Source organism: Zootoca vivipara, chromosome 6 (genome assembly GCF_963506605.1).
Source record: "Zootoca vivipara chromosome 6, rZooViv1.1, whole genome shotgun sequence".
Lineage (NCBI taxonomy): Eukaryota > Metazoa > Chordata > Lepidosauria > Squamata > Lacertidae > Zootoca > Zootoca vivipara.
The window spans coordinates 34272843-34289443 of NC_083281.1; the positions used below are offsets into that span (position 1 = coordinate 34272843).

Genomic DNA, 16601 nt, shown 5'->3' on the forward strand with positions numbered 1-16601 from the left:
TTTGGAGGAAGCCATGTGCTTTAAACATGTTCTAAATGTGTTCTTTAATTGTACGGTGTGGATGTGACCTAACTGGTTGGAGCACTTTGTGGAATGCTAACCAAGCCACAACAAACACAAGGGCAACAAAGTATGAAATAGCTCTGTAGCACAAGATCTGGCAGAAAGTTGTGTTTGTGTATCTAGTCCTTAAGACAAGATTTTCTGTCCCAAATCCTCCCTAGCAGGCACCCAACCTACCCTTTTCTGAAAAGCGTAAACTACTGTGATTTCTTCACCTTTGTGTTGAGCTTATTTCTTTGCTGAGCCTTCCTGGTTCAGTTGGAATATTCTGAGCTGGTTTTGCAGAACACATTAAAAGCATAGTTCTAAACCCCCGTCCTGCCACTGCTCCTCCTGATGAGACAAGCCAGAATCTGACTCGTTGCGCCATTCGCATTTGGGCTGGTTAGTTTCTCTCCAGACAAACCACGAGTGGGAGCCAAGGTGTGTCCATGGCTTACCACATGTGGTTTCTTTGGGGGGGAAACAAACCATGCACCTGGGTTTGTATAACGCAACAAGCCAGATTCTGGCTCAATCAGGTTGTTGTGCGGGAGGAGCGTCATGGGAACTTTTACTATGCAGCAGCTCATTGCTCATTCACAGGAAACCATAAAAAGGCAAAGGACCCCTGACAGTTAAGATCAGTCACGAATGACTGTGGGGTTGCGGCGCTCATCTCGCTTTACTGGCTGAGGGAGCCGGTGTTTGTCCGCAGACAGCTTCTGCGTCATGTGGGCAGCATGACTAAGCCGCTTCTGGCGGACCAGAGCAATGCATGGAAACTCCATTTATCTTCCCGCTGGTAAATTCCCTACCGGTATTTATCTACTTGCACTTTGATATGCTTTCGAACTGCTAGGTTGGCAGGAGCTGGGACCGAGCAACAGGAGCTCACCCCGTCACGGGGATTCGAACCACCGACCTCATAGTTCCATCTTAAACTATGGTTGGTGCAGCAGTAGCCAATGTAGTGTGTTCTAGATGCTGTTGGACTACAACTCGCACTGGCCATGCTGGGGGGTGCTGGGTGTGGGACTGGGTGTGGAACAGTCTCCCCTGTGAGGTTGTGGACTTCCCTTCAATGGATGGCCACCTGTCATGGATGCTTTAGTTGAAATCCCTGCATTGCAGGGCAGGGGGTTGGACTAGATGACCCTCGGGATCCCTTCCAACCCTACAATTCTATGATAGTATGAGTCAAACCATTGGGTCCATCTAGCTCAGCACTGTCTACACTGACAGGCAGCAGCTCTCCAGGATTTCATCCTTTCCCAGCCCTACCTGCAGGTGTTGGGGGTTGAACCTGGAACCTTCTGCATGCAAAGCAGATATTGTACCACTGAGCTTACCCTTCCCTAAGGTCTCTCTCTTCATCTTCATTTGCTGCACATTGAGAGGATATCATACCTAGTTGTGGCCAGTGCCCATTGGAGACTGGTAGGGCAGAAGACAGGCTGCCCGACAGTAGGTGGTGCCATAGCTGATGGCAGGCAGAGGTATAGTGAAGAAGCCAGACACAGCTCTGTGAGGAGAGAATTCCACAATTTAGGGGCCACCACAGAGAATACCCTCTTCTGGGCCATACACACTGAATTTTTGAGAGAGGTGGAACTACCAGAGCATCCTCTGCTGATCTTAACAACCAGGAGGGTCTGTATGGAAGGAGATAGTATTTCAGATATTACATGCGTAGTAATACTCTTAATATTCCTGGTGCACAGTGCTGCACTTTGATCTAGGGAATGGGCAGTGTTACAGGTGCCACATAATACCTGTTCCCCATTTATAAGAAAATCTTTTAGCCTGGCAATCACCTGCACTTTGGAACGCCCAGTCTATTGACATCAGGCAGGCGTCTTCACTGTGCTCTTTTCGGCACCAGCTTAAAAACTTTTTTTTTTGCAAGCTTACCCAAACTTGTAGAATGATGATATGTTTTTAGTTTATTGCTTATTTTATTTTTTGAATGTTCTAAATAGTTGTTTTTAACTCTTTATAATTTTATCATTGTATTCTCTTTGTGTATTCTGCTTTGAGGATTTTATATATTTATTTACAATCAAGCAGTGTATACTTATTAGGAAATAAATAAATCTGTCGGGTGCTTTTTCTCCCTAGAAACAAAAGTATGTGATGCACTGCCCGGCGACTCCTCAGAGCACCATATCATGGCAAACCCCATGGCAGATTTTGTGGGGGGAGAAGAGGACCGAGCCCACCAAGTGTTCCACCAATACAGAAAACGGTTTGGAAAGACCTACGACGATGAACGGGAGATGGAACACAGGAAGCACACCTTCACCCACAACATGAGGTCATTGGTTGTATTTGAATTATTTTTTTCAGCCTGTCCTTCAGCCAAAAAAAAAGGGGGGGCCTCTGGGAGCCACAATAAGATAGTCCCTGACCTCAGGTTTACAATCTAAAAGGCATGGCACAAAAGGGAAAAGGGACAGGGAGGGGAGAGGAAAAAAGCAACCTTAGGAAGTAGTTGCATTATTTTGACAATGACCACCTAGGACTGAAAGATTTGAAGAGGAGGACCTAGATATTGCTGACCTTTCAAGCAGAGCCAATGGAGAGGCGCTGTTGTCACATCTCACCTTTACTGATGGAGTATATTATAAAAAGGAGTAATTATGAGATAGGTGGTAGCTGTGCTAACAGTCAAAGCATGGGATCTGAAATCTTGTGGCAATATATTTAGATCTGGCTCTGCTTCCTGGAGGTGAGGGGGAAAGAACATATGGAGATGCTCTGTACCGAGTCACACCGGTGTTCCGTCTAGCTCAGGCATCCCCAAATTTCGGCCCTCCAGATGTTTTGGACTACAATTCCCATCTTCCCTGACCACTGGTCCTGTTAGCTAGGGATCATGGGAGTTGTAGGCCAAAACATCTGGAGGGCCGCAGTTTGGGGATGCCTGGTCTAGCTCATTGCTGTCAACACTGATTGGCAGCAGTGGTTGCTGACTTGCCAGTTGAAGACCAGTGGGTTAGAGAGCCAAAACTCCCTTGAGCTGAGTCAGACCATTGGTCCATCTAGCTGAGTATTGTCAGCACTGACTGGCAGTGGCTCTCTGGGGTTTCAGACAGAAGACATTTTCACCCTTACCTGAAGACACCGGCAATTGAATCTCTGCACAAAAAGCAGATTTACTACCAATGAGTGGCAGCCGTTCCTCAAGGGAAGTGTGTACTCTTGCACGTGCATGGAGGCACACTTGGCTTTTTGATGATAATAATGAGGTGACTGTAGCTCCACTTGTCTGATGCTACCTTGTTGTTTTCAAATCTGTTCAATATAGCAGCAGAATAAAAATCAGCATAAACCAAGTATCAAAACACCACACTAAAAAAATCTCATCCGCTGTCAAAAGCCTGGGAAATTGTAAAAGACTTGATATGTGCCCTGAACTTTGAAAGCTGTGCCATGCCACTTTAAACAGTCATGGGCTTCCCCCAAAGAATCTTTGGAAGGGTAATTTGTTGCTGAGAGTTGTTCCCCTCGTAGGGCTGCAATTCCCAGAATTCCCTGAGAAGAGGGACTGACTGTTAAACCACTCTGAGAACTGTAGCTCTGTGAGGGGAATTTGGCCATACCAAATTTCTACTGTGGCTTTATCCCTGTACTTCCAAGAACCATGTGTTAGTGTTCAAGGAACCTTTAACCCCAAGAGGGCTAGGGGAGGATGACCACAAGCCTGAGCTGCCCCCTGCCCAGCCCCAGCCCTTTCTCCTCCAGCTTTCCCATTGTTTCTGCCTCCCCCCCCCCCAGGTTTGTCCATTCCAAGAACCGGGCCAACCTCTCCTACAAGCTGGCGCTGAACCATTTGGCGGACCTCACCCAGGACGAGATAGCTGTGATGAGAGGCAAGCTCAAGACCACAGCACCAAACAACGGGCTGCCTTTCCCTGAGGAGATGTATGTGGGCCTAATCCTGCCAGAGAGCTTGGACTGGCGGCTTTATGGTGAGTGGTGTTGGAAGGCAATCCTGTGTAGGAAAGGAACAAATAAGAAGGGGGTTATACTGAGTGGTGCCATTGGTCCATCAATTTCAATATACTGTCTACACTGACTGGCAGCAGCTTTTTAGGATTCCAGGCTGGCCTCTCTCCCAGCCCTACCTGGCGATGCTGGGGATTGAACCGGGGGCCGTCTGCATGCAAGGCGGATGCTATATCTCTGAGCTATAGGCATCAATTGTTATAAGCAATTGTGGTCCTAAGCCTTGGGAAATACAGAGGAGAGCAATAGAATTTCCTGGTGTTTTTTATTTTTGCCTGAAAAGCAGCTGTGAAGACTTTGCAACTTGACTGGAGCAGTACTTGGAGAAGATGGCATTAGTCCCCTCCCAGCCAAATATTCCAATATACCTACAGGTATTCCTCTGTTTGCCCTAAGGGCTCATCCACACTTTTTGCTTTCTCCCAGGAAAACCTGCTCTGTAATGCTGAATTGGAACAAACCTCAATAGGGTTTTCTTTGGATTGATGTTTGCTCTGATTTAGCATTAAAGAGTGGGTTTTCTTGGGAGACAGCAGCGGGGCAAAGGCAGAACCACTCAAAGTCATGCCTAGAAAGCATGGAAAAGTGGGAAACCTCTTTAATCTGTACTTTCTAGGCATGGGGCAAGCAGAAGTTTCCCCAGCACTGCTGCTGCAGTCAAATGCGGCCCCTCCCTGCCCCCCGGTTGGTTTTAATTAAAAATGAAAACAGAAGTAACTCAAATGACGTGTCCTTGAAGTTACACACCTCTACTGCTGCACATCCTAAAGGAGTGATGTTGCAGTAGCTTGATGGTGATGGAAATGGTTGTGCAGGTGGGTCTCAACTCTTTCCTGCTTGTCCCTTCCAGGTGCAGTGACTCCAGTTAAGGACCAGGCTGTGTGTGGCTCCTGCTGGAGTTTCTCCAGCACTGGAGCCCTTGAAGGGGCTCTCTTCCTCAAGGTAAGAGCTCGCCTATCTCTTACCAGGGAATTTCCTTTCAACTAATTTGGAAGGTGTTGGGGAACTCGGCGGATGGATGCTACACAGATCCAAGCTGTTCACATTCCTGAGAAAAGTATTTATTCTAATAACAACAACACACACACACACACACACACACACACCCTGCCCATGTGGCTGTGTTTCCCCAGCCACTCTTGGTAGCTAAACACTTCCCGATACAGGGCTGCCTCTAGATGTCTCCTAAAAGTTGTGTAGTTCTTCATCTCCTTGACATCTGAAGGGAGGGCATTCCACAGGGAGAGTTACCCAGCAGGTGTGTCATTTCTGCTTACTGGGAGGCAAGATGGGGAGGTTGGTGCAGTGCACAGGCATGCTGATGGAAATAATGCAGTGATTCTGCTGGTGCACTTTCACTGCGTGAGCTCCCCACCACCTCTCTCTTCTCCCTCCTGGTAAGCAGTGGCAATGTCTATTTTAATATTTCATTTAGTACATTTAATTTCCCACTTCTATTCAGTAGGGGGAGCACAGAGCAGGGATACAAAAAGGCATTATTGTCCATTCCAAATTGTAGTTATCGCATGCAGCTCTGCTTCCATTCTGCCGCAGTTCATCTTGCACCACAACTTCACCTCACTGTCCACTGTGGCAAAGTTGCAAAGTTGGCTGTATAAATTACGCTGTCATTTCGTTCTTCCACTCTGTTTATTTCAATGCAAAGGAAACACAATGCAAGGGTTTTTTTTGGGGGGGGGGAGAGTTTAATTGATGCATAATCATTTGTGGACTGAAAGTACCAACAGTGAATGCCAATCATTTTTGCTGGATTGACTTTCATTCTGAACATGGGTCAAATTCCCTTGGAATTTTCTGACACCCCAGGTTAGTGGTCTCCATTCCAGATACAGCTTCAGCAAAGAAATGTCCCTATTTTCCACATTATCAACATAACTATAAATGCTTCTTTTCTAAAGGGAATATTCCATGTGTGCTATCCTGACATTTACCATTTAGTACTGCGTGGCTAAGCAGGTACAGTGGTACCTCGGTTTTTGAACGTCTCTATTGATGAACATTTCAGAACTCGAACACCGTACACCCAGAAGTAAATGCTTCCATTTTCGAACGTGCCTTGGAGGTCGAACGGCTTCCGCTGAGTGTATTCTCAATTTACTCTATTAAATTTGCAGACTGACCTTTGCGCCTCAGTTTTTGAACATTTCGGAACACAAATGGTCTTCCGGAACAGATTACATTTGAAAACCCAAGGTTCCACTGTAACAGTTTCCTATCATCCAAGACTGACATTTTGCTTCTCTCCTGTTTCCCCAGACTGGGCAGCTCATCCCCCTATCTCAGCAAATCCTCATTGACTGCTCTTGGGGCTTTGGGAACTATGCCTGTGACGGTGGTGAGGAATTTCAGGCGTTCGAGTGGGTCATGAAGCACGGCGGCATTGCCAGCACAGAATCCTACGGCCCATACAAAGGCCAGGTGAGAGACGTCAAACCAGAATTAGTTTACTAATGAGCCATTTATTACACCACAGCTCCCAGGATTCTTTGGTGGAGGCTGTGACTGTTTCAAGTGGCACCATAGTGCTTTGAATGTAAATATCCAAGAATCTTAAGAAGGAAAGTCTGTCATAGAATCATAGGGTTGGAAGAGACCACAAGGGCCATCCAGTCCAACCCCCTGCCAAGCAGGAAACACCAGCAAAGCATTCTTGACATATGCCTGTCAAGCCTCTGCTTAAAGACCTCCAAAGAAGGAGACTCCACCACACTCCTTGGTAGCAAATTCCACTGCCAAACAGCTCTTACTGTCAGGAAGTTCTTCCTAATGTTTAGGTGGAATCTTCTTTCTTGTAGTTTGAATCCATTGCTTCGTGTCTGCTTCTCTGGAGCAGCAGAAAACAATATTTCTCCCTCCCTGTCCAATCTCACAGGGTGAGATTATGCCCACTAACTCCATCCTTGGCTGCACATTCATGTGAAAGAGGGGTGGGCATCCATACTGATGCTGTGCATTGGAGAGCATGTGTCCGGCAGACACATTGGCACCTGAAGACTTTGCCAGGAGGTGGAAACGCCACACTCCCCACAACTGTGTTTCTTGAGCATGATAGCATTTGTATGTGCAGCATCACAATGCACATCATATATATGCCAGTCTTGACTGTGCATAGGGTGGCAGGCAATGAGGTAAGGCGGAGATACGCATGGGCATAGAAGGCTGTGGTTTGCACAGGGTGCTGTGAACTGGTTGCCCAGCAGCAGTGTGGACAAGGCCGGGTGACCCTGTCCCCAGCCCTCCAGCTAAACTGATACAGCCCAGACTAGAGGGGCAGATCAGTGAAGACTCCAGGCTGTACAGGGAGGAAGAAATGTCTTCAGAGAGCTTTTAGGAACTCCTGGACAAGAACAGTGGTTAATGAAATGATGAGTGAAAACTTGGGGTTTTCTTTTTGGGTTTTATCCCCACCTGGGTGGTTCTTCTCTCTTTCAGAATGGCTACTGCCATAGCAACGAGACTCAGCTTGTGGGCAAACTCAAAGGCTACGTCAATGTCACCTCCGGGAACCGTACTGCTCTGAAAGCTGCCATCTACAAGCATGGCCCTGTGTCTGTCAGCATCGATGCCTCCCACCGAAGCTTTTCCTTCTATTCCAGCGGTGTCTACTATGAGCCCAAGTGTGGTGAGTCCCAGCCTATGAGATTGTGGCAGAAAACTGTAAATTAGGGTGGGGAATCTCTTCTAGCCTGCGTGCCACGTTTTCTCTTGCTTGTGGGCAATCTTCCAGGGGCCGTAGGCTAGGGGTGAGCAAAGCCCAGAGTCAAAACGAGGTAGAGCAGTCAAGGGCGTACCCACCATGCGGCAAGTTAGGGCAGCTGCCCTACTCTAGAAGCAGGGCTGGTGGGCAGAGGCGGAGCACAGCCCGGCGGAGCGCGAGTTCGCCATTCCCGCCGCGCCGCACTCTCCCTCCAGCTCCCCGGCGCGCCCTCAGGCAAGGCCAAGCGCGGCGGGGAACCAGGGAGCGCGGCGCGGTGGGCGGGAACGCCGAACTCGCGCTCCGCTGGGCTGGGCTCCGCCTCCGCCCACCAGCCCTGCTGCTAGGGAGGGGCACAGCCCGGCGGAGCGCGAGTTCACCGTTCCCGCCCGCCGCGCTGCGCCCTCCCTCCAGCTCCCCGTCGCGCCCTCTGGCAAGGCCAAGCGCGGCGGGGAACCAGAGAGCGCGGCGCGGCGGGCGGGAACGCTGAACTCGCGCTCCGCTGGGCTGGGCTCCGCCTCCGCCCACCAGCCCTGCTTCTAGGGAGGGGCACAGCCCGGCGGAGCGCGAGTTCGCTGTTCCCGCCCACTTTGTGGCCCCTCCCCTTCCGTGCCTTGGCCCCTCCCCTTGCCCCCCCCCCTAGTTTTGATCCTGGGTACGCCCATGAGAGCAGTGGATGTGAATCCTACCTTTATGCAGTAGGCTATATTCCCACCTGAACTACACCTCTCCATCCTGGCAAACGAGTCCTTGTCAAAGTGACACCCTCAAGGAGGAAGTGGAGCAGAGCTGGTGAGAGTGGCTTGGTGTGGGGTAGGCTGTGGCCCAGGGAGAGCCCCCCGAGCCAGATATAGAGGCCCAGAGGGCTGCATTTACCCCCTGGGCTCAAGGATCCCCCCCCACCTGCTGTAAATAAAGTTGCACTTCTTGCAATGCATCTCAAGAGCACTTGGTATAACCTGCACATCATCCCACGTGGCTACTTGAGATATGGTAAACTCCTCCAGGCTTTGTTGTGGTGAAATTGGAAGCTAATGCCTCCCCAGGTTATGGTCTGAAGGCATGTGAGGCTACTGAAACAAATGTCCCAGGTCTAGGTCTGGTCAGTGCTTGGATATGGGTGACCACCTGGGTACCACACGTAAGACCTCTTGGGTTCTATAATAGAAGAAATGCAAAGCAGTAAATAAATACATGGGACCCAGGTGGCGCTGTGGTTAAACCACAGCGCCTAGGGCTTGCTGATCAGAAGGTCGGCGGTTCGAATCCCTGTGACGGGGTGAGCTCCCGTTGCTTGGTCCCAGCTCCTGCCAACCTAGCAGTTCGAAAGCACGTCAAAATGCAAGTAGATAAATAGGAACCGCTACAGCGGGAAGGTAAACGGCGTTTCCATGTGCTGCTCTGGTTTGCCAGAAGCGGCTTTGTCATGCTGGCCATATGACCTGGAAGCTATACGCTGGCTCCCTCGGCCAATAATGCGAGATGAGCGCGCAACCCCAGAGTCGGTCACGACTGGACCTAATGGTCAGGGGTCCCTTTACTTTAAATAAATACATAGATGCTGATTTCCACTGCAACGTCATCTGTGCTATCTGCACAGGCATCAGCCCTATGCAAATTGGAGCAAGGCCGTGGGTATCTGGATGGCCACTTTGAGAACAGGATGCTAGACTAGATACGCCTTGGCAGGGATCTCCTGTCCTCTTGATTGCTGTGGCAAGCTGGAGCACCACCCACATAGATCTAAGAGTTTCGGGACGCGGGTGGCACTGTGGGTTAAACCACAGAGCCTAGGGCTTGCCGATCAGAAGGTCAGCGGTTCGAATCCCCACGACAGGGTGAGCTCCCGTTGCTTGCTCCCAGCTCCTGCCAACCTAGCAGTTCGAAAGCACGTCAAAGTGCAAATAGATAAATAGGTACCACTATAGCGGGAAGGTAAACGGCATTTCTGTGTGACGCTCTGCTTCACCAGAAGCGGCTTTTTCATGCTGGCCACATGACCTGGAAGCTGTACGCCAGGTCCCTCGACCAATAATGCGAGATGAGCGCCACAACCCCAGAGTCGTTCACAACTGGACCTAATGGTCAGGGGTCCCTTTACCTTTACCTACTCACTAAGAGATCTACTTGTGGGAAAGTTCTGCACTCTGCTGCTTTCAAAGGGGAGTTGAGGTCCAGCAATGCACATGCAGCTGCAGCCAACAGGGCCAGTGGTCAAGGGTGACTGACATTTTAATCTACCAGTGCTGGAAAATCAATAGCCTCTTTACCTCTGAGGTAGAGGATAGTGTCACATTGCAGCTGGCTGGTGATAATCATCGCTTACAGAAAGTGTGTGCAATGGTTGTTACTGCAAACCATCAGTTGATTATAATTACGCCTTTTGTCAAGCACTGCCAAGACCTTTGCATATCTCATTCATCGTCCCAACCCAACCTAGGAGGCAAGTCATTATTACATCCACATTTTGCATATGGTATTTGGGATGCACTGAGAGACAGGGAGAGAGGAAGAATGCAAATGGGTCACTCAAGGTAACCTGTTAAGTAGCTTTCTCTCTTCCTGGTCCAGACTAGATCCTTGTGGATAATCCTGAGTTATCATATGGTAAGAGAGGGAAATGATCTCCCTCTTCTGCAGGAGGCAAAAACACATGAAGAATTGAACTCTCAGTCTTCAGCACATGAAGAATTGAACTCTCAGTCTTCAGCAGTACATTTGGGTGGCAGCCATGCTCCTGTGCTCTTTTCCATTATCCCACCTGTTACAAAGCTTGACTCTTTTATTAATTTGTTTTAATCCATTCTTAGCAAACAAACGAGGCCAGCTGGATCATGCGGTCCTAGCTGTAGGTTACGGTGTCCTCCAAGGCGAACTCTACTGGCTGGTGAAGAACTCCTGGTCCACCTACTGGGGAAATGACGGCTACATCCTTATGTCTATGAAAGACAACAACTGTGGAGTTGCCACTGACGCCACGTTCCCGATTATGGCATAACCCGACCTTGCCTTGGGAAGCTCCTTCAGGGAATCTCAGAGATGATATCGTCCAAATATATATTTTGCTCTCAATCAGGACCACCACCCCAAACTCCTAAACATTCCTAACATATTTGTTTTCGTGTGCTAAAATCTTTAGCCACGGGGATGGAAGCGTTTTGGGGTTGTTGTTTTTTAAAAAAGCATAATCTCAACTATATTGGAAGCTGTTTCATGAAGGCTTTCCCCCACCCTGAGAAGCAGGATCTAAATACTACCCTGGATCAATAAAACCACAAAGTCTAGTCGTCTTATAGGGATTGTCCTGTTGGAACAAAAATAACTTCTGCACCTTCTTCCAATATTTTTGAGAGGCCTAATCCTCCATGTGCTTGTGTCTTGAACAGGCCCTTCATCACCCAGTCTCTTCTTATCCTTCATCCCTCCAGTTCCTTAAACCTACTACAGTCGTACCTTGGAAGTTTTTAATGTGTGACATGTTAATGTATTTTAAATCTTTGTTGGAAGCCGCCCAGAGTGGCTGGGGAAACCCAGCCAGATGGGCAGGGTACAATTAATAAATTATTATTATCATTGGAAGTCGAACGGAATCCGTTCTGGAAGTCTGTTTGACTTCCAAAACGTTCGGAAACCAAAGCGCAGCTTCTGATCAGCTGCAGAAAGCTCCTGCAGTCAATCAGAAGCCGCGAAAGTCCCATCAGACGTTCGGGTTCAGAAAATAGTCACTTCAGGTTTGCAGCGTTTGGGAGCCGAAATGTTCAACTTGCAAGGTGTTTGGGATCCAAGGTACAGAAAATTACAGAAGCCGTTCTCTTGGGTTTTTGCTGTCCCCTCACCATGAATCCCTGTTTCCGAAGCTTTTACAAAAACAGCTATACAATGCAGCACAATGTATTACGGTGCCAGGCCTGGAAATTTGGAAGTGGGTGGGGAATTCCTTAAGGCCGTGCACAAGCCAAGGAGCTATGTCCTCATGGGCCTTAGGTCAGGGAGGTGGAACCTGTGCCCCTCCAAATCTTGCTAGACTACAACTCCCATCATCCCTGACAGGCCACCATGCTTGCTGGAGCTAGTGGGAATTGTAATCCCAACAACACCTGGATCCCAGCAGCTCTGCATCCCCACATCCTTGAGTGCAGGATTCTTTTTTTAGTTAAAACTAACCACTGTGCCCAAAAGGTGATGTACAGCAGTTGTAGAAGGATGGGAACTATGGCTCTTCCCAAGTGAGCCAATTAAAAATATGTACATACCATGTGCCCTTGTCTGTCTTATTACTTCTCACAATGCAGTTGGTCTTCCTGATGTTGCTTCAACCCTGTGCCAAGCCAGTGAATAAAGGGGGAGGTTGGAGTTTTGTTTCCTGAAACTGGAGCTTACATCTCTAGCTTGAGGAGTTGTGGGAGATCCTTATTCCCTCAGGTTTATAGTCTGAAATACATGACACCCAAAGAAAAAGGGTTAGGGAGGGAGCGAGAAAAACAGCAAGTGCAGGTGCCAGCTCTTAAGGTTACACTTCTTCTAATGGCAGCTGATCTCTCAGGAGAAGCAATGGAAAAACTGCTCTGCTCTGCAACCGACATGAAAAGCTAGGGACCAAAACACAGAAGGCCCTGTCTGCGCTGTACAATCAAAGCAGTTTCATACCAATTTAAACTGGTTTAACAGTTCCTCTTCCTAGAGAATTCTGGGAATTGTAGCTCTGTGGGGGGAATAGGGGTCTCCTAATGGCACCCTTAACAAGCTACAGTTCCCAGGATGCTTTGGGGGGAAAGTTATGACAGATAGTGCTTGAAACATGAGGAAAAGGGAACTCAGGTGTATATATATACTTGCCTGCTCAGACAAAAAAAAAATGCCATGGTGGCACATTGCCCCTAGGCCTCATGCACACAATTATGTCATAGAGCATGGTTATTAAAAGGGATTCTGTGCTGGTGGAGTTTATTAAGTATTAAGCTGGCCACTCGACACACCAGTTATTAGCGCTGGGAATAACTGCATGGAAAGCGTTGCGTTGCCATGATCAAAGGTGCACATAATTTGGGTGGCAAACGCTTACTCCAGCGGCAGGCCTTCATTAGCCGTCCCTGCCTGGAGCCATTTCGGTGGTTTCGGCAGGGCAGCAAAGGCCTAATCTGGCTTTAAGAGCTACTCTCGCCCTATAGCTAGCCCTGAGAAAGATTAGTTCTGTGAGGGTGTCTGGTGTTAGGGATCTCTCAACACCCTCAGAGGACTGTAGTTCATGAGGTAGGGGCCATGAAATCCTATGTAACTTCTTGTTACCTTCATAGACCACTTTTCCTCGCTCTCCATTTTGATCCTCACAACAACCCTGTGAGGTAGGTTAGGTTGAGTGGCAGTGACTGGCCCAAGGTCATACAGTGAGCTTTATGATTGAGTGGGGATTTGAACCCCTTCATGGCAGTATTCTGACTCCTCCCCACAACCAGAAACACATTGTAAAGGAATGACCCTGTATTCAACATCATTTTAAAGATAAAGGACCATTAAGAAGGGAGAACGAGAGCATTTTTTGGAAGTTTCCCATCAACTGTTTTTATTTATTTATTTGGTTGGTTGCACTTTCCACAAAATGCCTCGAAGCGATTTCACATATCAAACATCAACAATTAAAAGCAATCCCATATATCAAAACAACTTCAAATGCAGTGCAGATATCAGCTGACAGCAAACTGTGTTAGAAACTCAGATATATAAACTAGGTGCCTATGGCTCCTTAAACCAGGGTTACAGCCGCCAAAGCTGAATGGCTAGTTGCCATTTGGGGGCCAAACAGCTCAAAAGTCGTATTTTTCAATACAACTTCTTGGTTCCTGAAATTCATTCCGATTGTGAAGATAAAATATAATTGAGAGAATTCTAAGGGTGCATTGCTACTGTTTCAAAATAGTCAAGATCCAAGGATCCCCAGGCATGTGCCTCTAGATGGTGGAGACCTCAAGTGCCATCCTGGCAGCCGGGCATCTTCACTTGGTCACAAGTGGCCAATAGCTAGGTGCAAAAATGCCAATGTTGAATGCTGCTGAGGAGGGACACAGGGCACCTGGGCACCGTGTTGCTCTAATCAAATGTTATTTCTATTACAAATTGAGTAAGATTTCATATAAATTTCATATAAACCAGCATATGAAAAATTTATGTAAGTCTGTTCCCCCTTTCTTGTTGTCTTTTTGGTGATGCACTTCTCTTTTCACCCTAACCAGGCAAACTGGTGAATTATGGGCTCACCTAGTGTGGTGGTTGTGGGAACACAGCCAGTAGTTGCTAAGCAACTACAGTATAAGGATAGCATCTGAAACACTCAACACTTGGCTGTATGGCATCTCGTAAAGCCATTCCACCTCAGTGGAGCCATGAAGACCACTGCTATATATATATATGCTCTGAAGCTTTCTCTGCAAAAACCCAATTCAAGTTTCCTGCAGATTTGCTGTTTTCTCTGATTCAGTGGGTTTTCATGGGGAAAGCTCTGGGCAAAAACGAAGAGTGCTCAGGCAAAGAGCTTAAAAGTGTGGGGTGTGCCTGGAAAGCGTGGAGGAAAAGTAGGTGTAGCTAAACCCCAGATCTTTACTGCTGAATCGGAGCAAACATCAGTAGGGGTTTTCCACAGACTGACGTCTGCTCCGATTCAGCCTTACTCCAGAACAAAAAACGGGATTAGCTGCATTTTAAAGTGCTCCTTGAAAGTCCTAAGCCCTCTTCCCGTGTGCATGGAAAGAGGACTAGGCCATGGATAATCATTGATGCTCTCTGGACATGTTCAGAGGCACTATCGTTATTACTTCACATGGGCTGGTTGATGCATTCCCTGGCATTCCTGGGACCTGGCAATGCTCCATGGCAGGGGTTGGCAACCTTCCTCCTCCCCACGCCTGGAAGGGTTGCATTCCATCTGTAATAATCTTGCACATTACACTCCACACACCCCTATGGCCCATTTCTGTCTCTTTGGAGAGGGGGGCCATGTTATGGTGACGAGTGACCTTAACCTTTCCCCCCTCTCCCTGCCAGCTGCATGAAATTAGATCTAGGGCTCCTCGGGATCCTGGAGCACAGATTGCCCACCTGGTTCTATTCTCAAGAGAGAGAGCTCAGCCAGAATCGATTCCCAATTTTGCACTCTTGCGTGTTATGTACGCAACAGAAATTCCCTGGGGCATCTCCGCCAGCCAGTACAGGCCTCATGTCATCCTTTAGCTACCTAATCCAAGGCAAGGCACTTTGAAATACAATATTCCAGCTGTGCCTGCATGGAAGGAACAATCTTGTCCTTCTGAGTCTTCATGGGAACTTCCACCTGAGACAAGGGAGGAGGAGAGATTGCTTAAAGCCTTGGCAAAAGCTGGCCATGACATCGCTTCTGCGCTCAGCCCTTTTTAATGTTGCCAGGCAGGCAGGAACCCAGGGACACAGAGCAAGGGGTGGATTGGGGCTCCTGGCACACTGCAGACAATGGCAAGGCTGCCCAACATGGGAGACCCTCTGCACAAGATTGCAGCCTGTCCTCATCCCAGAGGAGCAGGGCAGGGGTGGATCTGCTATGAAACTAATGAAGCTTAAGCTTCAGGGCCCCTAATCCTGAAGGGGCCTCAGAAGTTGACTTTAGTCCACATTGTTTAAAAATTTGGGGTCACATGACTCAATTATAATTTAAACAAAACAAAAAAATTCCTTCCAGTAGCACCTTAGAGACCAACTAAGTTTGTTATTGGTGTGAGCTTTTGTGTGTAGTGTGCATGCACACGAAAGCTCATACCAAAATAAAAACTTAGTTGGTCTTTAAGGTGCTACTGAAGGAATTTTTTTATTTTGTTTCGACTCAGACCAACACGGCTACCTACCTGTAACGCACACCCTCTGGGTGGGAAAACAATTATTTTGAAGACTAGAATGGTATGCTGTTGCCACCTAGTGATCAAATCTGTGTATAGCACCTCTGTAGCCCAGCAGAGAGGGACCCAGGTGGCGCTGTGGTTAAACCACTGAGCCTAGGGCTTGCTGATCAGAAGGTCGGCGGTTCAAATCCCTGTGACGGGGTGAGCTCCCGTTGCTTGGTCCCAGCTCCTGCCAACCTAGCAGTTCGAAAGCACGTCAAAATGCAAGTAGATAAATAGGAACCGCTACAGCGGGAAGGTAAATGGCGTTTCCATGTGCTGCTCTGGTTTGCCAGAAGCGGCTTTGTCATGCTGGCCACATGACCTGGAAGCTATACGCCGGCTCCCTCGGCCAATAATGCGAGATGAGTGCACAACCCCAGAGTCGGTCACGACTGGACCTAATGGTCAGGGGTCCCTTTACCTTTACCTAGCCCAGCAGAAGGAATGGAATGTGTGTGTAGTTTGTTGCATTGAACTTCTCCACTGGCAAAAGATGTCATTTTTCACTCTTGCATGAGTTTTTATGCATCCTTTACCCTAGCCTATGCATTTGGCTGAAAATTGCATTGCATACTTTGGGTTTCGACTCTTGTAGTCTTTCAAAAAAGACTACAATTCACTATGCATGGCTTGAAATGCAAACTGAATTGAATTTCTGTGACAGAACTCCAAATACCGAGTGGGCAACCCACCTGTCAAATTTGGCCTGCAAGGCGTAGGGAAGACAAAGATCTGTCCACTGGCACTATGAGTTTCCCCACCCCTGCACTACAGAACAGTCCCCCTATCGCTGCTCCTTTAAGGTCTGTGGTGTTTTGTTAGTCCTTCAGCCGCAAGACAAGGGCAGCCCAGTTTGAGTGCACCATCCCTCTGAGAGCTATGTTCATAATAGCTCCCCTTCCCTTGTAAGGCTGTAGAAAACCTACTCTCAG

The 16601-nt window shown here is 48.1% G+C and overlaps 1 protein-coding gene across 1 annotated transcript in view; it reads left to right on the top strand.

The window, feature by feature from the left end:
* LOC118087709 (digestive cysteine proteinase 1) overlaps positions 1-12023 on the top strand; it is a 30415-nt gene extending 18392 nt beyond the window's left edge. The window contains exons 6-11 of the mRNA XM_035120637.2: positions 2164-2359; positions 3823-4016; positions 4904-4995; positions 6331-6492; positions 7507-7696; positions 10579-12023. Of these exons, the coding sequence (XP_034976528.1) occupies positions 2164-2359; positions 3823-4016; positions 4904-4995; positions 6331-6492; positions 7507-7696; positions 10579-10766 (1022 nt within the window). The 3' untranslated portion in view covers positions 10767-12023. The remainder of the gene's footprint in view (positions 1-2163; positions 2360-3822; positions 4017-4903; positions 4996-6330; positions 6493-7506; positions 7697-10578) is intronic.
* The last annotated feature ends 4578 nt before the right edge of the window (positions 12024-16601 follow it).